The sequence below is a fragment of the Aspergillus luchuensis genome, chromosome 7 (assembly GCF_016861625.1).
Source record: "Aspergillus luchuensis IFO 4308 DNA, chromosome 7, nearly complete sequence".
Lineage (NCBI taxonomy): Eukaryota > Fungi > Ascomycota > Eurotiomycetes > Eurotiales > Aspergillaceae > Aspergillus > Aspergillus luchuensis.
The window spans coordinates 400,773-420,403 of NC_054855.1; the positions used below are offsets into that span (position 1 = coordinate 400,773).

At 50.8% G+C, this 19,631-nt stretch overlaps 6 protein-coding genes across 6 annotated transcripts; 3 read left to right on the top strand and 3 right to left on the bottom strand.

The window, feature by feature from the left end:
* Positions 1 to 3,834: 3,834 nt before the first annotated feature.
* Positions 3,835 to 6,289, top strand: ace1 (putative C2H2 transcription factor (Ace1); the record flags this gene model as incomplete). The annotated part of the gene is made up of 4 exons (XM_041682721.1): positions 3,835 to 4,689; positions 4,744 to 4,952; positions 5,004 to 5,276; positions 5,326 to 6,289. The coding sequence occupies 4 exons, from the start codon at positions 3,835 to 3,837 to the stop codon at positions 6,287 to 6,289; spliced, it is 2,301 nt and encodes a 766-aa protein (XP_041547054.1).
* Positions 6,290 to 9,172: 2,883 nt separating this feature from the next.
* On the bottom strand, positions 9,173 to 9,472 carry AKAW2_70171A (uncharacterized protein; the record flags this gene model as incomplete). The annotated part of the gene is made up of 1 exon (XM_041682723.1): positions 9,173 to 9,472. A coding segment is annotated over one exon (300 nt), but the record flags the coding sequence as incomplete, so codon positions are not given.
* A 1,643-nt stretch (positions 9,473 to 11,115) lies between these two features.
* AKAW2_70172S (DUF1917 domain-containing protein) lies at positions 11,116 to 12,204 on the top strand (the record flags this gene model as incomplete). The annotated part of the gene is made up of 1 exon (XM_041682724.1): positions 11,116 to 12,204. One exon carries the CDS (start codon positions 11,116 to 11,118, stop codon positions 12,202 to 12,204), a length of 1,089 nt encoding a protein of 362 aa, XP_041547056.1.
* Positions 12,205 to 12,628: 424 nt separating this feature from the next.
* On the bottom strand, positions 12,629 to 13,531 carry AKAW2_70173A (COG1/VPS51 family protein; the record flags this gene model as incomplete). The annotated part of the gene is made up of 1 exon (XM_041682725.1): positions 12,629 to 13,531. One exon carries the CDS (start codon positions 13,529 to 13,531, stop codon positions 12,629 to 12,631), a length of 903 nt encoding a protein of 300 aa, XP_041547057.1.
* Positions 13,532 to 13,846: 315 nt separating this feature from the next.
* Positions 13,847 to 14,572, top strand: AKAW2_70175S (OB fold domain-containing protein; the record flags this gene model as incomplete). Its single annotated transcript, XM_041682726.1, has 1 exon — positions 13,847 to 14,572. One exon carries the CDS (start codon positions 13,847 to 13,849, stop codon positions 14,570 to 14,572), a length of 726 nt encoding a protein of 241 aa, XP_041547058.1.
* A 133-nt stretch (positions 14,573 to 14,705) lies between these two features.
* SKI3 (SKI complex subunit tetratricopeptide repeat protein SKI3) lies at positions 14,706 to 19,071 on the bottom strand (the record flags this gene model as incomplete). The annotated part of the gene is made up of 3 exons (XM_041682727.1): positions 14,706 to 18,639; positions 18,696 to 18,896; positions 18,956 to 19,071. The coding sequence occupies 3 exons, from the start codon at positions 19,069 to 19,071 to the stop codon at positions 14,706 to 14,708; spliced, it is 4,251 nt and encodes a 1,416-aa protein (XP_041547059.1).
* Positions 19,072 to 19,631: the final 560 nt, after the last annotated feature.

Below are 19,631 nucleotides of genomic sequence, written 5' to 3' on the forward strand. Positions count from 1 at the left end.
ACGCGACCAGGTCGAGGCTCGCGGAATCAGCTGTGCTTTTACAAGCTATGCTATTAAGATCCATGGAGGTGGAAATGTCCCTCGCCGCAGTCGTGATCGGGATTGCCTTTTTGATCGTAGTTGGCTGAAGTATTGGCAACAGCATCGAAGAAGCAAACACAACACCCACCCTCCGTCCAGGCCGGGCCATCGTGTGATTACCTACCGTAGACCGCTGCACTATCAGCCATTGGCTCAATAATACCATCTTCAGATCTAGAACGGACCGCGTTAGCCCCCTCTTCTCTCCTTGGTACTAGGGTCTTGCAGTAGCTGATGTCGTTCCTTTTGATCAGAAAAGCCTCATACAAACGAACCCGTGCTAGTAACTACCCTATCCATTGCCGATCTGGATGAACTAGCTTCAAATTAGTAAACAAAGATCAGTTGATACCCAAATCAAAGAGACGATCATCTACTTTTCCTTTTGCAGCAAGTGTGCTGTCAAAGTTTTTGCAAGCCTTTCTCAGGGAATCTCCTAGGATAGTAGCGTAGAGTCAAATTCCCCTAGTGTCCGAATTAGTCCCGAGACCCCCTGATCGCGGAATCTTCCACGAGAGAGGACTAAGTATGCCGACGACAAGTGTAGAAAGATGCAAGGTCTTGCTTTCTTCTTGTAGATCAAAGTGGGAGTCCATTGTATTGTTCATATTAGTCCTAGGAGGGGTCGGGCAGGATGCTTGGAAACCATAGCGGGTAAGAGTGCGTCTTAGGGAGCTAGCCAAAGCGAATAAGGGGTTCCATTAATGCTCGCCTTGAAGTTAGTAGATCGCGTTGCACCGAGACAAGCTATGACCCAATGTTTGCCAACGGAAGTCTAGAGGGAATCCGGACTAGCATATTGATGGTAAAGTGGATGTTTTGAGACAGCCTCAAAAATACTATAATTTTCGCTAATGGGGAAGTTGCGGGTCGACAATAATGTACAGTATTGAGATACTGGGTGGCTTTTTCCAGTGAATGAATGAGCAAGTGTGAAGGTATCGGCATTGTCACAGAAACAATTTCCGCTTGGGTCCAGATTCTGAGGATTTCTAAACCCACGTTCCACATCACTAAGCCAGCCCCTTCTGCATTCATTCTGGCCCTATTCCCAGGATATTGAACCCCCTGATTACTTTCACTGAAGCAGAGTCGTCCAGGAACAGCCCCTTAGAAGTAGGTGGTCTTAGGTAAGATGGCGCTTCACACACAGATGAATGGATCTACATCGGAGGGGAGTGACAGGCAAATAAATTCTGGTACCTGTTGGTTACCGCGAGACAGGACACGTCTCACCAGTAGGTGGGTGAATGAAGATGCAGCCGTTCAGGTCCTAGAACAATGTTCCTGCACTTTGACGCCAGATAGTTGACATGAACTGCAATGAGCCCAAAGTGGTGAGAAGATCATCAGATAAACCACGAGACAGGCCAATTGATGAGCCTGCTAAAAAAAGCTCCGACTACAACCAGGCAGTCTGCTATGTATAGTACCTGCAACTAGTGAATGTTCGATAGACTGTTTCAACCCTCAACGACCGACAGGGGGATCCCGTCCATGTTCCATCAGAATTGTGCTGCCTTCGACGGCGGCAGGAGCACCATATAATATATAGAAACGGGTAGAATAAATGGCCATCCCGCATTTAGTTTAGTGCTTGCAGAGCTCGACATTCTGTTGGTCGTAAAAGGGAAGAAGCAAAGACATGACAGGTTTTGGGGCCTCATATCTTGGTCCTGATTGTGGCGCAGCAGACATCAAGAAGCTGTGACATGCACGACTTGGTACTTCAGACTGGAAGTACAAAGCAGATTCCAGGTCGCTGGGCTCCAGAATTAACCCCACTTTGTTCTAATGCTCCTCTTAATGGTCTGTCCTCCCTGGTCTGATAATGTCTCACTTTGGTATTGCCGAGTTTTCCAGCTACTAGCCTCGTATTCAAGGGCGTCCCGGTCGGGGAATGACAAAGCAATGAGAAAAAAAAAAAAAAAAATACGGAGGCCTGTCACACAAATAATCCAGTCTGCGACAGTTTATGTAGGGCGAGGAAGAGATTGACTCCCGCGCGTCAGCGGAACAGTTAGGAAAGCGACTCTTTTCATGGTCATTGGCTGTTGCCCTGCTGCAAGTGGTTAGAGACCCTCCAATCACTGAGATGTTGTTGGCATTGGAGGGGGTTGCCATGCACCTCATCGTCATAACAATGAGGCTCATATCCTCCAATGTACTTCGTAGTTAGAAGGGAAGCACGAGGATCTACGAATGCTGAGGCTGGTCTGCGAATTTTGGGTGCATCCGATTCAACACAGGCTACGTGGGTGGCTACGAGGCGGTTGGGGATTGGCTCAGAAAAGATCAGCCTGTCATGAAAGACAGATCCAATGGCATCAACGACCTCCGCGGTTCGGTCCTCCACGGCCAAGGTCAGTGCAAAGCTCGGCCATGTTGGTGTTGTCCCTTTCTTAGCTCTTTGGGGTTGGTTACCCAAGTAGGTAGGTCTTTCGTAGTCCGAGTTTATTACCTAGTTAGTACTTAGTTACTCCCGGAGGCGGGCAGTGGTACTGTATCATATGATAACAGTAAGCGGAGACCGGAATTCTGATTGGCTCTCAACGGGTATCGTGTTGGCGGATGACAGTTTGCGCGATTAGTAAATAGATGAAGTGCTGTTGCTGAGATACATCTGTTGTAGGTGTTGATAAATTGGGTTGTTTGGTGCGGAAGCCCCCCGAATAAACATCGACCATTCTACTACGGAGGAACAACCCATACGACTACGAGATCTCGAAGGAAAAGGACAGCAAGTCAAGGACAAAGTTTAAAATTGCCCAAAGTTCCTCCGAGGTTCTGGAGCGTATGGATACCGTTACTAGTTCTATCGACCCCGTTGGTCTCTATTTTCGGCAGTCCCGGTATGAGCCCCCACTCCAGTTGGAATTACGCTGCCGTATTATTGGCCAGCCCTGGTGTGAGCGGGACCCGGATGAAGCGGAGAACGGGAGATAACGGCCCCGACCACGGATATATTACCATCCGCCCGTAACTTACACACCAACCTCAGGCGCAAAGCGTGTAAACGAATTACCGTCTTGGCCGTCGAAGAGAATCGTCCCCGATGGGGCAATGCGAGATGGTCCATCCAATGGAATTTTGTATTACTCTTCGACTATCCCTAGATTAGGCTAGCGCAACTCGTCTATCAGGCAGACATCGAAGACGACTCAGCCCGGATGAACAGCCTCAGTCTCCCTTACCTTCCAAGTGCCATGATCCATACTTGACCCCATCCTTTTCCTTCCACGTTCTATCATCTCCGCTATCCGTATTCATTATTCACCTTCCCCCCAAACCCTCCTGTATAGCGTCCGTTTTAGGCCATTCATAAGCCTAGATCTGTTCTCGTTGCTTGTTTTCATCGTAAGGGGTGTTGATTGTTTTCACCATAAGCCGCCCGGGGCCTCCCGTCACCCCCTTCTCCCTTCACCTTGAGTCGTGATCCTCGAAATACCATCGTCGGTCAGAACCACACCCCTTGAGCCCCAGTCCTAGTGAGTTCCTCCGACTTTCAGCCCCAGCTCCATCACTTACCCCCTTTCCCTTCTCCTGGACCGTCCCAAAACCAACTAACTCTCTATCTCTTCGAATCAGCCCATCGCCAGCACCGTACGTCATTAGAGCCGCATCAACAGTGTACATTCATCGATCTCCCAAGTTCTTATCCGCAAACATACCGGACAAGTGAGTCACCGCGGCAAGAGGGGTGCGCCATACTCAGTAACGTGCCTTGGACCACTGCTCCGCTACTCGCCCAACATGAATACCATTCGGAATCCAGACGCCATGAAGTCTCAAAACCCTCGCCGGGGACGTCACGTTTCACGACCTCCATCGCTCGCCTCCACAGCAGACGTTCATGCATCGCGCTCGCGCTATCAGTTGAAGAAGAATCAAACATTTCACTCGAAAAGCCCCTCTTCGTCCGATGATGAGGATCCCCTCGCGGACCTAGCCTGCTCACCTCGTCGCTCCTCGACCTCCCCTGCCGCCCTTCAAGCCATTCTCGCCGGTCAGCAACGTATGCACAAACTTTTGAGTCGCTTCGACCTAGATTCTAGCGACTCAGCGCCTCGACAAGAGCGCGACGGCCTCCCAGTTCCCAGGGGTTACCTTGAGATTCACCTCGAGCGCTCACAATCCGGCAAAGGAGATTCCTTCCATTACGATCTACGCAGAGGCCCCTCGAGGAAGGATTCGCAGACCAAGGTCAGGAAGGTGCACTGCCACCCTTCTGATAGTGGTCTAGGAACATCAATTAGCAGCTGCGAGACCTCATCCGCACGCCAAGGTGAGCTATCATTGTTACAGGCTCCTGACATGCATTTTAATCTAATTTTGCCTGCAGCCAAAGAGAGCCGCTCAAAGACAGTCACGCGCACACAGTCGGCTATCACTAGCTCTTTAATGGCTGTTGAGCCGGAATCTGCTTCGAAGCAGAATCTCAGCCTCAGCGCAAGCGAGGAGATTGAAAAGCGAATCCTCACCCCCCTACTCGGGCAGGAGTTTTGCAAGCCCTTCCATCACCTTGTCGAGAGCGCTCGCGAGCAGATCGAGAAGAAGCAGATTGGTACTCTTCGTGATCTTGAGAAGTCTCTCCTCCACGGAGCTGCTGTAAGCACAATTCGAACACTAGCATCAAATTGCATGCCACTTACAAATTTGCAGGACGTGGAAGCGGAGGTTGGCTCTTACTACCAGTTCTGCAGTTCTACTATCTTGTGTCTGAGTGAGACGTACACTCACCTGGACCCCCGGGACCTGTGTATCCCTACGGATAAGAGCTACAGCAACTCGTACTTTCTCGACCTCACTGCCCAGGTCCACCGTTTCAAGGCCATGCGGGACGAGGCTCGCAAGAACAAGAAAGAGGCATCGTATGTTTACTCCCTACACAATAGGCAGAGACCAGAAACTGACCAGCCCAGTGAGCTCAAATTGACCCTGGAAGGCGGCATGAGCCAAACTGGACGTCCTCTTGAGCTCGTCGCACAAAAGGAAGGCCAGGCGGTCTCTATGCAGACTGGCGAGGCTTATGATGCCCACGCTCCACCCTTGGTGAAGCGTACACTTAGTCTGAATGAAGCGGATGAGGGAGCTAGGCGGTCTATGGCTCGTCGCAAGAAGAACGCTCCCCCCATGAACATCAACACCAAGTGCTCTCACTGTGACAAGATCTTCCAGAGACCTTGTGATTTGACGTAAGTATTTGTGTAGAGTCAACTTATACAGCTACTGACGGTTCTACAGGAAACATGAGAAAACGCACTCGCGTCCATTCAAGTGCCCCTTTGAAGGATGCAAGTACCACGAGCTTGGATGGCCTACCGAGAAGGAGAACGAGCGTCACGTCAACGATCGTCATTCGACCACTCCCCGCATGTACGCCTGCACGTTCAACGGTTGCGCATACAAATCGAAGAGAGAGAGTAACTGCAAGCAGCACATGGAGAAGGCTCACGGCTGGAATTATGTGCGTGCCAAGAACAATGGACGCAATGCTAAGCGGCGGGCTACTTCGGCTCGCGCTAGTCCAGCTGAAGACAGCACCGCTCAGTCGAGCCCACTGCACATGAGCCCTGACCAAGTCAGCCCTGTTCAGCTGGCCCCCGCTCAGTTGGCTTCTCTCCAAATGGCTTCGGATATCAGCTCTTTGCAGATGACTCCGGACCAGGTCAACTTGCTGCAGATGAATGCTGACCATATGAGCCCTCTCCAACTGAGCCCGGACCATATGAGTCCACTCCAAATGACCCCCGACCGTGCCAGCCCTGCCGAAATGCTCTCCCTTCAGATGAGCCCGGATCAGGGCAGCTCGGTTCAAATGAGCCCACCCCAAGTCAGTCCCGCTCAGCTCAGCACACCGGCAACGGGCCCTCTCCAATCCCCGGGATTTGTCAACAACTATTCGCAAAACCCGATGTTGCCGCTGCAGGACCCGTACTCTCAGCTGAAGCACGAAGACTGCGTCTTGTATACCGACAATGACTTTGCCCCTCTCAACGGAACGACAGACTTCTTCGAGGATGCCTCCTTCGGGTACGGTGAGCATATGTACCAGCCTGGCCAGATGGACTTTAGCTCCATTGGAGCTTTTTACGATGACTCCATCATGAACAGCATGCTCTTCGACACTGCTGCCAATGGCAACAACAACAACTTTCCGGATGAGAGCATGTACATGTTCAACCAAACGCAGATGCCACCGTTTTAGGTAGCTCACTTGTGCTGCAGATGAAATGTCGAGTCTGTTGGATTTGTTTTCGGACACTCGTTTCAATTGGCGTTGGTTTTTTTTAGCGGATTTAAGGACTGGGAACTCAGATTTACTAAAAGAATGGCCACTCTTTACCCACAAGGCTGCACTAGTAGCCTATGTTTATTCTACATTTCTTCCATTCGAGTTGTATGTATCATTCAAGGATAGATTGCCCTCTCACTAGTCACGACCATAGTCGAGAGCCTTCAGAAGCGCAACATCCTTTTCTTTTTATCACGATTGGACCATTCATTCTTTTGCCTGTTGCCTTGATGACGGCACAGTGCAGGCTGAGCTACATGTTATGGGACTTTGGACGAAAGCGAATCTTGTTTCATTTTTATGAGTTATTCATCTAAAATGGTATTTCCATTCAGACTATCCACTGGAGTAGGCTTTCTATGCTGCATTGTAGACATACTCTTTATGATGATCGTTGAGCATATAATGCATACTGCGAAACCCTGCTTAGACTCGCTCGAGAGGTCTCTGTGCGAGCCGCGCGTCGGTATAGTCAACGCATATGACTTCGAACAGCATATGTTAATGATTCAGATCATGTAGGCATGTATTCTATGAAGTATACAAGGTGAACACAACACCTTTATCATCAGCCAGTCGTCAGTCACCTGTCTCAGCAATGTCGTCCCATAGCTTCACCTCAATAGTACTCTAACTCATCTGGTCAGTAGGAATGATTACTTATACCAGACCTTAGATGACATACATTTGAGAAACCACGTGCCCAGCTCACGCAAGTTGTCCTAGTCCAGTATATCCTTTTCAACAGCGAAGAAATGCCGAAATATGGTAGGCGTAGTAAAATTGTTTTCGAAGCACTTTGCTACCTGGTCGGTTCGTCATTATTGGCCATACTGAAGCGCCTTGATAGCAAACAGTGTCTTCGGCATCCGTCCATCCAACGCCTTCTCCTACTCGTCGGCCTGGGTCAGTTTAGTGTAGTACTCAACGGACGAATTCTTCGCAAGCTTTGACTTGACCTTGCGATCCGCCTACTGAAGCAAGAGCTGTATGCTCTTCGATGCGATGGTTTGACCGTCGGTGGTTGCGTACTTCCAAAGTGTGTGTCCCATCTCTGATTTGAGGAACACCGGTTTAGATCCTCACTTTTCACTGAGTTACTGGCGAGTTTCAGAGTTAGGTTCGTCGTCCATCCAACTTGTTGGCCGTGAGGCGTTAACTCTGCATCTTTCCACTCCGAGCGGGAATGTGTTCTAGCTGTTTCTCCTCTTCTAAAGTAGCCTTCAGATGTCTCTGCTGAAGATCGTGACATTTTAAACCCACCAGCTCTAATTAGAAGTTCTTCAGTTTTGATAAAGCTTTTTTCTTGAGAATTCGTCGAAGCCATTATTCCATCAAGGCGGAGCGCGGTTTAATCTCACCTGCTGTTGGATTGGCAATCGTCCTAAGGGCAAACTGGATCTACCTGCAAAGTTAGTCGTGGATGGTTAAGTTTTTTTCTGTAGTTCTATTGTGCCATGTCAATCTGTATGACTAATATGGCATGCCTTGATATAAGTTAGTTATCTCCCTTTTCTTTGATGCTTGATCTAAACTCTTAGCACAGGGAAGTCCCCGAACAGCCCGTGACATCCGAATCGCAGAGCAGAGATGATAGCCCTTGCTATAAACCAAGGTGTGTACGATTCAATGCGAATCTGAGATTACATTGCTGCTCATAGCTTTCGGTATGCCAGTCGAAGTCTATCTCTTGGTACGCACCAGGAACAGACACCCACCGAGCGTTGATTCGTAGCTCAATAAGTCTGTGGTATTCTTAATCTGGGGGAACAGCTCCACGTGTACACCGCGGATATGGCCTTTGGCTTCATCGCTAGATGCTGCACTTGAAGCTCGCCTATTAGAATTTATCTTTGTGTGTTCTCTATCGACCGGCTGCTGGCTTTGACCAGGTATTTGGGCTTCGAGCGTAGTCAGCGATAAATAGAGGTAAGTACTCCATGTTTTCCAGCCACAGTGGGCCCAAGTAACTTCACGAATAATGCCATGAGTTTCCTCTTTGGATGGAATTCTCCAGAAAAGTAAGATCTCGCTTTGACAATTTCAAGATGCCTTTGTGCGCCTTTTTGAGCTTCTTCTTCTCCAGGCGGTTGCTTATGCGGGAACCAGGCCTTGAGAAACTCCCGGCGAGAAAAACGGCCTTGTGGATAACCTATGTGAGTCGTCAACTTTGATGTCAGATATCATAATGTAGCTTCTCTTCTTAATGGGCACAACCCACTTGGGTGGTTCTTTCGGTTATGAGCAGAAGAGGAGTATTAGTTTCCCGATCCGGTATATGAAAGTAAAGGGGGCAAAGAGGTTTCTGCATCTGCTTCAGAGACTACCCGAATGCATGTTTCTGGGTAGCCAGATGCGACGGCAAGTACTAGACTGTGCTAGCGTTTCTATAGAAGAGCGACATGGGCATCTCGAATATATTGCCAGGATTGATGGCAATAATTGGATACCTGCACACGTCATTTTCCTGAAGCAGCGGCTATTACGACCTATGAGACAACGAAAATTTTGTAGCTCATTGGTGAGCTTCCATGCTTTCTTCGAATATCGTCAGATAAGTAATAAGGCATGAGGTCAAATCGTACGGCTCGTAAGCAACATTCGCTGTTCCTAGAATGAAGTCTTTGATGCTCGGGTAAGTTCTTAGGCCAACGAAACATAGAAAAACCAGACCGGCCTTCATATCACGCAACAATGTTCATCTCTTCCAACTCCCCGAGTTGAACGACTTTCCCAAGATTACTTGGGTCTTCCGAAAGTCACGTTCGCTTGAAGTCGTTGTTGACTGGGAGCCATTCAGTCAGGAACAGAAATGAGGAGAAGCTCGATCTTTAGCTCCCGACAGCAGGGCCAATGTCTGTCATAGATCGGGGCAATCCTGCGTGTCCTCAGCATCGGATAGAATTCGGTCATTGTTATGCGTACCCGGTCACTATATACCAGATTAATTATCAGGGCAAGCGACAAGCAGAAGTTCAAGCTTGCAGAGCTTGTCTGCTTCCAATCGCCAGTCTCTATTGCTTGTGGTCCATTCTTAAGCGCAACAGAGTCTGCCGAAGAGCAGTCGAAGTTATAGAGTGAGTGGCTTTCCAATAACTCGCATGGGTAAAGACGAGTTTTCATGTTGGCTTGTGGGTATACTAGGGCTCTGTTATCCGTTCACCCTCTATATGGTTACTATAAGTCAGCAGGCATATCCAGCTTTATAACAGTTAGGTTGTCACTGTCGTTGTATGCTAGTCTGCCATCATGAACTTTCCCACAAAGCGAGACAGTGGCTTCCTGGAGTCTTTCAGGTGTTATTCCACAGTCATCTCTGGAGAGCGTCGATAGGAGTTCAACTTGCTCCTACTTGTGGTTCCCGATAAGGTGCACCAACCCTTTCGCGTTGAGTCTGCTCCGAACTTGGCATATAGCAGGCGAGGGAAGAATTATGATGACAGTGTAATTTTGTTCGCAGCGCTGTCCCTGTATCTTCGAGGTATAACATTTCCCGCATGGATCAATGATCTGGACCCATCCACTGCATTCGAGCCCTAAAACGCAGGGCGCACGATGTTCCTGTCTTGCTGAGGTTTTCCATATATATCATGGCTTCTCAGAAAGAGTCTTGAACTCTATCAGCAGGCTAGATGTATTGTGTCTGTCATGCGGTAGTAGACCTGAAGCCTAGCCACGAGGACATAGCTTCTCATTCGACCCACAGTGTCTGGTGCTCTAGATTAGCTCTTGGGTGAAGCTTTCCCCTGTCAGTTGTCCCTAGTGAAACTAGCTTTGATCGATATAGATGCGGCCGCTGATTTCTGTAAATGCATGCGTATTGGGGTCCTCATCATTCCATTGATGGGGCAAAAAAGTGACAGCCTGATGGTTCTTGTAAGGCGGCATATTCGATATCGTCAAATATTGCTGAAGAGCCGTGTCTCAGCCAACTATCGGCCTGCAACGCCCCAAAATGGATTTGTGCTGGTGGTACACATTCAGTGCAATTACAGGGTAGGTTTCATTCAATGAGAAGTTTGATAAGAAAGTCCTCGTGGGATTTAGGGCATTATATTTTGCATTACGACTGTAGAATTATTGAGCAGGGCGCCAATGCGCTTTGTTGTCCTCCACCATGGCCTCGATTGAAAAGAACATATAGAATGAAAGATATAATGGGGATTGAAATGATCTCTGCAAAGTGTTATTTTCATAGATACGACTATCAGTATGATGAGGTAAACTTTTCATGATCTTGGGTCATTCCTATGAATTCAGGCCACTATTTAGGATCAGGTTCCATAGTCCTGAATCATCAAGCACAGCACTAGATCATACTAGCTTTGCTGTGATCAGATTACAAAAGACAGGTTTACTTTCTTCATAGGGTATATCAGTTGATTAAAGCTTGTCTATCACTAATGAAACCAGTAAGAAAGTCCAGTCCATATAAAACCTGCAGAGGAGATGACCAACCAGAAAGATGGAGAAGAGTAGAAGAGCGAGGAAAAGCTGCAAATTTATAGGCAAACGCCAGACCACTAATTCACCCATAAATGGCACAGTGACTGTGGCAGTGGTGGGTGGGAGTGACAAGCCCCAGTCACCTTCACTTGTTCCACCTTCAGCCTCATTCAACTAGGCCTCTCCCCATTCAATCTATCTCTCCCATCTCCATCTCCTGTCCTTATTCATAGTGAATCTACTTACTATCTATTCATTCATCGTATCCAAATACCATCGACACTAGAATCACGATGTCCAACGCACCCATGCCAGACCTATCAGAAGAATCCAGTTTCTACGGTTTGTACTCCCCTCCACGCAAACGAACCCACCAACTAACCAACCCCACAGGTTCGGAGGAAGAGACAGCACGTCTGGAAGAGAAAGTGTCCAAATTCGACACAGACAACTACTGGACAAACCTCCATCCCCACTCCTACAATACTATCAAGCAAAATGTCCTTGCAGCCCGAGGAGCCATCGCCTCATCATCATCCCCAGCCCCGGCCCCAGAAGCAGATGCATCAGATGCACCCGAGCCCATGGACCTCACCTCCAGCGAACCCCCATCAACCCCGATCCCGACCCACGACTTCGACGTCCCTTTTTCAAGCACAGACACCACCCCAATCAGACACAACCGCCCCTCACCCAACGAACCTATCTCATCTTTCCTCGCCCGTCTACGGCCCTCATCTACCCTCTCCACATCCCCCACAGGGTCCTGGATATACATATCTAGTTACAGTTATCAGCACCCCCAAGCGGACATTAAGAAGCTTGTGAAAGACGGCACAGCCGAGCTACGCGCGCACGAGGACAAGATCTCCCAGGTGTGCGCCGAACACGCTAAGAAGCCGAAGAAGACGCAGACGCCTGCTGCGCTGACGCGCGAACTCACCAAGCACCGTGTAAATTTAGAGAGATCGCTGTTCGCTCTGGCGAGGGAAACGGGTGTGGTTTTGGGTAAGTGGATGTTGTTTATCTCGCCGGCGAAGGTGGATGAGGTGTGGGGGGTAGTCGCGGAGGCTACGGCGAAGGGGGAGTTGGGGTTCGGGGCGAAGGTGGCTACTGCTGCTGTTGCTGATGTTGCTGCTGCTCCTTCTGGTGATGGAGGTTCAAACAAGACGAGGTTGATTTGTATCTATACGAAGGACTATGAGGATAGAGCTGATGTGGAGAGGGTTTTGAGGAAGATGGCGGAATTGGAGTTGGTGGATTTGGAAGGACGGCCGGTTTATTATAAGTGTGATGCGTATACGCATTTGGATATTAAAGGGGGGAATGTGTGGGGATTGAGGGCCAGTATGTACTCGAGTCGGGATTTTGGGAAGAAGTAACTAGACTGTGATATTGGGTTTGGAGTTGAGCTTGGTGTCTTGGACATTTGATGTGTGCTTGGATATGATATGATGTGAACCGTGGTATGTATGCATGTTGTGGGTATATCGTTTCATTAATCTATATTGCTTTTCAATGACCTGGAGACGATCGGTAGTAGCTCAGAGACCGGCTCGAGCTGCGTGATGGATGAGACACATGTCTGTTGGTCCGGAGGTGGCTCATAGGTGATAGCACGGCGCCCTCTTGTGCCATGCTGAGGCCCAATTTATGACTCCCACATGAAGACGACCCTTCAACTGAACATGGGTGCACCATAGTGACTTCCACGAGGCGACTCTCACGCATTATGGGGGATACCAAATCCGTCCCCGACCTTTGTGCAGTGCCTCTTATGAATCCTCAGATAAAGATCCTCCCAACTCAAGCTTCCCTCCCCTCCATAACCTTCTCACAAGCCTCCCTAATCTCCTTAACGCCCTTCACCCCCTCCCACTTATCCAACAACTTCTTCACCTCACCCCAATCCCCCTCCGCCTCATCCTTCTTCCCCTCCTCCAACAACTTCTCCAACCTCCCCGGCGCCGCAAGCACCCACTTCACCGTCCCCTTCTCAGCCCTCCTCCTCTCCACCCCCTCACTCTCCCTAACCTCTTTCATCCTCCTCTGCTGCTCCTCCCCCTCCTGAATCAAACCCCCAGCAGTCTCCGCCACAAACGCAATCGCGGGCCCCAGCGTCTTCGTCATCGTCAACGGCGCGCCCCGATCATCCATCGTCCTTCTCATCTTCCCAATCGTCTCAACAGCCCTGATCAACTTCGAGTAATTATCATACACTAATGCTTTGCGCTCACTGTCCAGCGTGCGAATATCCCCGACAAGCGTATTCTCCGCTTTCAGGACCGTCGATAGCGACGACGAAGCGAGAAGCTGGTTGACGTAGCGTTGCGGGTCGAAGTCCGGGCTATCGAGCTCGGTTCCTGTTGTGGAGAGTATAGATGGGCCGCCGGCACCGCTACTGCTGCTGGAGATGTCGCCTGCGTCGGTGTGGCGCGGGATGCTGCGTGAGCGGCGCCCGTCATTGTTGGGATCGGCTGCGGAGGAGGGTTTGAGGTTGTAGTAGTCGCGGAGGGCGGCGCGGTTGCGGCGGGGGTGTAAGGAGGGAGAGACGGCGCGGGCGGTGGATGGAGTGGAGGAGGCGCTGAGGTTGTTGAGGTTGTAGTTGGTGTTGAGGGTGTCGAGGGAGGGTCGGTGCGAGGATGTTGGTGTTGGAGAGTGGGCGCGGGATGAGGCGATTGAGGGGCGGGGGGAGGAGAGAGTGGACATGTTGATTTGAAGATTTCGTGGATGTCAATTTGTCAAAAGGTGAGGTAGGGATATAGGTGCGTATGTATTATGTAGTGTTTCGTGAAAGGAGTTTGGAAGGTTTAAAGATCGCCCCGATAAGGAGAGTTCAGATGAAGTCTAGCTAGCTGGTCCGTTCCCCGGATTCGTTCCGCTCCGCATCGGAGCTACGAACAGTAAACTTACATTTTCTACCAGAGCTACTTTCTACATTCCTCCCCAGGACGAAAAGAACCCCTCACAACGATGCACCTTCTTTCTTCTAATAATTGATCTACACCCCTACTATCGACAGCCATGACCTCCAATCCTCATCAACAGATAACCACCCACCTCCTCACCACCAAATCCCTGCCCGTCTCCCCCACCTGGCTAACCACCTTCCTCGCCTCAACAACAACATCACGCACCATCCCCCTCAGCGCCCTCACCCAAACCGCCCTCTTCCGCATCCTCACCTCCGACATCCGCGACTCCCTCAGCACCACCAACCCCTCCACCCTCCTCCCAGTCGACATCTTCGATCCCACGATCCAAGAACGCCGTCTGAACGGCCCCATCCCACTCCAAGTCCTCGACATCGAAGACATCGGCACGAGTCTCTGGAGCCAGGTGGAGGCCATTGAGCGCGTGGAAAGGGGGGAGGCGATTCGGGGGAGGGAGATCGTGAGGACGGTGAATGTGGGGGAGGATAGTGAGGCTGCTGCTGCAGAGAACAATAATAATAATGCAGCAGGCGGGGATGGTGGAGGTGATAGTAATGGACCGCATCGGTTGATACTACAGGATGCGGCGGGGACGAGAGCCGTTGGGGTGGAGTTTGCTAGGGTCAATGGGATTGGGTTGGGGAAGTTGGCTATTGGGGCGAAGGTCGTCGTGAGGGATGTTACGGTTGCGAGGGGGTTGGTGGTGCTTACGCCGGAGTCCTGTGTGGTGTTGGGAGGGAAGATTGAGGGGTTGGATGTGCAGTGGAGGGAGGGGAGGAAGGAGAGGTTGTTGGGGAGGATTAATGGGGGGATGTAGACTGGGTCTGTTGTGGTGGTAGGTTGGTTTCCTTCTTGGAGGGATGTGGATGATGCGAGTGTGTCTAATGCTTGTATGCATCTATACTAATATGTGTATGTGTGTGTGTGACAGTTAACTAATCACAACACGTCTAGCTGGTCGTTGAGACCGCGTGGTTCAACTCCTCCCATCCAGTCTGCTTCCATGGCGCAACCATGATCGCCCGCAGCGCGTCGCTTGCCTTTCCGGTCTGTGCGTATGCGGCGGAGAGATCGATGGCCTCCAGGTTGCTGCGGGGAGGGACACTCCTCGCTGCCCGTTTGGTCGCCATCTCCGCAGGGTATAGTTCCTGCGTGGCGGACGCTAACTCTACCCAACCTTGAGGTTCGTACGGCGATCTCATCACCGCTGCTGTGGCCTCGCCGACGCGCCGAACATCCTCGGGTACGCCAGAATTGTCCGTGAATCCAAGGGTCGAGATGGCGGTCAAGAGCTTGATTAGCTTGCCGCGTTCATGAATCTCAATGTCGTCTCTTGTGATCATATTCTGCAGATCGGACTCGACTGCATCGATGGCATCCGCATCAGCGTCAAGGAGTGCGATTGCTCCTAGGAGCGTGACCGCCCCAATGTGGTCGGGGTTCTCCTCGACACAGTCGAATAGTTGCTGGCGTGCCACAGCCCGCTCCTCTTCTCCGCCCTTGGCCCACAGAACCTGTGCCAGGAGGCACACCACCTCCGGAGCGTTGTCGGCTTCCTGAAGGGCGTCCCGGAACATGTCAATCGCGTTGTCCATCGACTTCATGTAGTAGTGTGCTAGGCCGGCTGTCAAATGGGCAGACAGACGCAACTTGCGGTTTGTCTCTGGGTCAAACTTCTCGGCATCTTCCTCTCCGGACAGCATAAGAGCTGTCTCTGCCTTCTCAGCAGCTTCTTCGAAGTCGTGGCGCGCAAGCAAAACACGAGCAATGTCTGCATTGGCCTGTGCATATCGGGAAAGGGATGATGCGGATTCTGTGACTTCGTATTCACTTTCCATGCCTGCGCAAACTAACCGCAGACTAGCTTCAGCGTCGGTGTGTTCGCCAATTCTTTCCGCCAATAGAGCAGAAAGGTGGACGAATGGAAGGTCAGACGGGTCCTGGCTGGAGAGCTGGTGCAGGGCAAAAAATGGCTGAATGAGTTGTGAGATCTCGTTCGACAGCGACGAATCCGACAGGAGGTGGTCGAACAAGCTCATCGTATACTGCTTCTTCGACAAACGGGTCGATGAAGTGGAGATATCAAAGGCATGTTCAAAGAGGCCTCTCGCTTCCTGAGGATCTCCGAACAAGAGAGCCAAGAATCCTTGACCAACCCAGGCCGGGGAGTAGTCGGGGTCAGTGGACTGTGCCCGGGTGAAAGCCTCGTTAGCGAGCTGGATGTCATTGTGAATGAGATAAAGAGTTCCCAGGTTCGTCCAGACTTGGGCGCTCCTGTCGTTGAGGTGAAGACTGCGGACGAATGCATGCTGTGCGACCTTGGGACTCATGCTCGTGGTGACTACTCCTAGGGCGTTCCAGAACTCCGAATTTCCGGCTTCGAGCTCAATGGATCTCTTAAAGCATCGCATAGCTGCCTTCAAGAGCTTACGTGACTGCTTCTTGTTCTCCGTGTTCAAGATGGTTTGTAAACACCGGTAGGCTCGGTACTCTGCCCAGCCCAGGTTGTACCAGGCGACTGCTTGGGCATGGCTGTCCCGCAGGGAGACCTGAATAGCACGCTTGTATGCCAGGATAGCAGCGTAGAGGCACTGGCTCGTCCGGTTGGCGGTCTCATCGTCCGCTGTTAACGAAGATAGATAGTCATGACCAACATTATCAACTTCTGTCAAGATATCGAGAGCCGTAGGTTCCAGCTGAGTCTCAAGTAGATCTCGTAGCTCATCAACCGGCAGCCTACCCGTTTTCGACTGGACGTAGGAGAAGAGCGTACAGGCGTCTCCGATTCCTTTCCATAGGTTGAAAACGTCGACCCGTTCCAGAGCAAGCGACTTGGCTACTAGTAGAGCCTTCCGTGCCAGCTCAATACAGTCATTGTAAAGACCCTGGTCCAAACTCTTCCAGGAGCTCTCAGTAAGCGTTTGAAGCAGCGCAATCGCCACTCCAAATTCATTAGGCCGCACCTGCAAGACGTCCTCATATCTCGCAATAGCATCCTCGTACTCGCCGAGCTCTCGCTTGACATTAGCCAGCATGTACCTTGCAAACCAGATCTGCTCCTTGTCGGACAGGTTATCCTCCAGCTGCTGTGCGTGCTCAAACGCCTTTGTAGCGGCAATGAATCTGCCAGAGTGGTGGTAGCTCTCGCCTAGACCGACCCACGAATGGTAGTCATTGGGAGAGATTCTGAGAGCTGCCTGGAAAGAGACAATACTCTTAGGGTACTGTTGCTTGTTGATTTGCACTGTGCCCAGATCTGCGTAGGGCCAGCTGTAGCCTTTGCGCTTCGAGCCTGGGGCAGGCTTAGCCTTCCCTGAATCAACGACACGTTGGGACACGGCTTCGACAAGATCCCATTCCCTCTGATCGGCGAATGTCTTGGCAAGTCGCTCAGCTGCTTCGATCTCTGACGCTGACAGCTCGAATGCCTTGTGGAAGCACCTACGTGCTCGGGTCTTGTCCTTCTTGTAGTCCGCATAGTAAAGACCGAGGCTTGTATAGGCAGGAGCAAAATTCATGTTTGACTGGATAGACGCGAGGAAGCTGGCGTATGCTCCAGTCCGGTCTTTGCGCGCTGCCGGCGATGGATCATTCTCCCACTGGCAGTATCCCACTCGATAGAGGATCTCAGCTTTGAATTCTCTATTGTCGGACTCCGCTTCCTGAAGTTCTTCAAGGACGTCTTGCAGTCCCTCCAAGCCAGATGCAATATCGCCGTTGAGTGCTCTACACCACGACAGCTCACCGCGGACTTTGATATTCGTCGGGTCTCGCTCCAGCGCACGCTCCAGGAAATTGACGGCTTCAGGGTAATCCTCGTCAACCTTAAGAATCAGACCGATACCCAACAAGCAGCTCGTGGATTTCGGCTCTCTGCCCAAGATCTCTTCAAAAATTCGCTTAGCTTCGGGGTGATGCCGGGGAGACTGGTAATAAATAAGCGAGTTGGCGAGCATAATGTTGAGTGCATCCGTGGTGTTTTGCAGGCCAATGCCAGTCCTCCTGACAAGGTCCTGCACATTGCGAAGGCCTTTGCGACAGACATCCACCGTGCTGTCGTACTCTTCAAGTGAGAGATACAGTTCGGCCACAACCCGGTGAGCGACGATCGACGCCGAAGATCCTTCAAGGCCTTCCACCATCAAGAGCAGGTTATCCTGGACACCTAGCTCATTGCTCTCGCCATTGTTGTTCTCAGTCTCTTCATCCTTCTTTGCAGCTTCTTTGGGCTCTTTGTCTTTCGGGAACGGTGACAAGTCGCTAGCCAAGAAGCCCTTCAGCAGCTTAGAGAGACCGTCTTCGGGGAAGAATTCAATAAAGTCGTCTAAGAAGTTGCGGTCCCACTCCGAGAAGTTCTGAATATCCTGCCATTCCAGCACGATCTTCCACGCGAGCTCGTAAGGGTGCTTGATGATCACCATATCGTGGGCGGCCTGGAGCACCTCTGCTCGCTTGGCGTCCTTTTCATTCGCCGGTAGCACGGAGAGAATGTCGTTCGCTCGCTGTAACAACTTCTCTTCGTAGGTACGCCGAACTTCATCATCATGAGACCAATTGACAATTCCACGGTAAAGCTCCTCTAGCTCGCTCCGTTTGAAGGCCTCCCTCTTGACCTCCAGTGTAACCTGATCAATCTTTGCACCCAGTCGCGTACGTCGTTCACCGATTTCCCTGTTGATGAACTCCTTTTCCTCCGCCTCGGTCATTTCTATCAATCGGAGGTAGGTGTGCGAAGGATGGGGAACTCTCCCCTCGAGGAAATCGTAGAGCGGGCATGATGGCAGGTGTAATTCGAGGGCTTTCTTGTACTGCGACCGAGATCCGTTCTTCTTCGCGAACCCAACGTACTTGTCGACCAAATCTTGGCAGCGGTTTTTGTCATCTCTGCACTTTATTCAGTAATCATTCAGTTTAGAGACAAAGACGGAATAAAAACGCACGATTCGGCATATACTTGACCAAGTCGGAGAACTGCGTCGCGATACGTATCGAGCTTGTAAGCTCCCTGCTTCTCAAAGAGGTTGATGAGTCCCTGCCACGCTGTCTTGTCGTTCTCTTTCACTCGGATTGCCGAAAGATAGGCTCTTTCAGCCTCGGTGTTTTTGTTGAGTTTATCTAAAGCTAGACCAAGGAAGACATTGCTGTGATATGGTTAGATAGTGGGCAGCGCAATGGGTACCGCGGGGTCGGGGCAACACACGCATGGTAGATCTGAGGGTCTTGCTGTACAATAGCTTTGGCTTTCTCAGCTGCGAGCTCAAAATCCTTTGCGTCGAGTGCTGTTCGCACCGCCTTCAGAGCGGATTTGCTTGACATTCTAGAACAATTGCTTCATGGCCCAGCCTGTCGAGGCGAGATTCTGGGTAGACGAAGTGGAGGAGCTGAGCGCCGGTCGAGAAAAGGCTAGCTAGTCTATGTGGGGAAGCCCAAGCGGGTACGGATCGTATATTCGTATGGTACGTCAGAGGCCCGGTCGCCTTCCCGTTATCTCCAATCACCCGTGATACTCTCTCCGCAGTGATCCTGGATTCACTCTACCTTTGATAGCGGATTCTCCAGGCACCAGGGGAGTTTTTGCGGTGCAGGATTCGCGTCTTATTTAATAAGTGCATCTCTTCATGTTCCACATCTGTCTTCACTCTCGTTGACTTTCCCTTTGATGGTTGGACGGTGTGCTCATGCAAGGTTAGCGCGGATCCCCGATCGACACCTCATTCGGACCCCCGGCTGTCCTGCTGTACACCGTACTGACTGACTCTCAACTCCCAGAATAACCTATCTGTCACCCGACCTGTCTCGTTACCTTAGGCTGTGCTAGATATTCTCCGAGAGGCTGTGGCCGTCGGTGTCTACACCCCTTTTATCATATCTGGAGC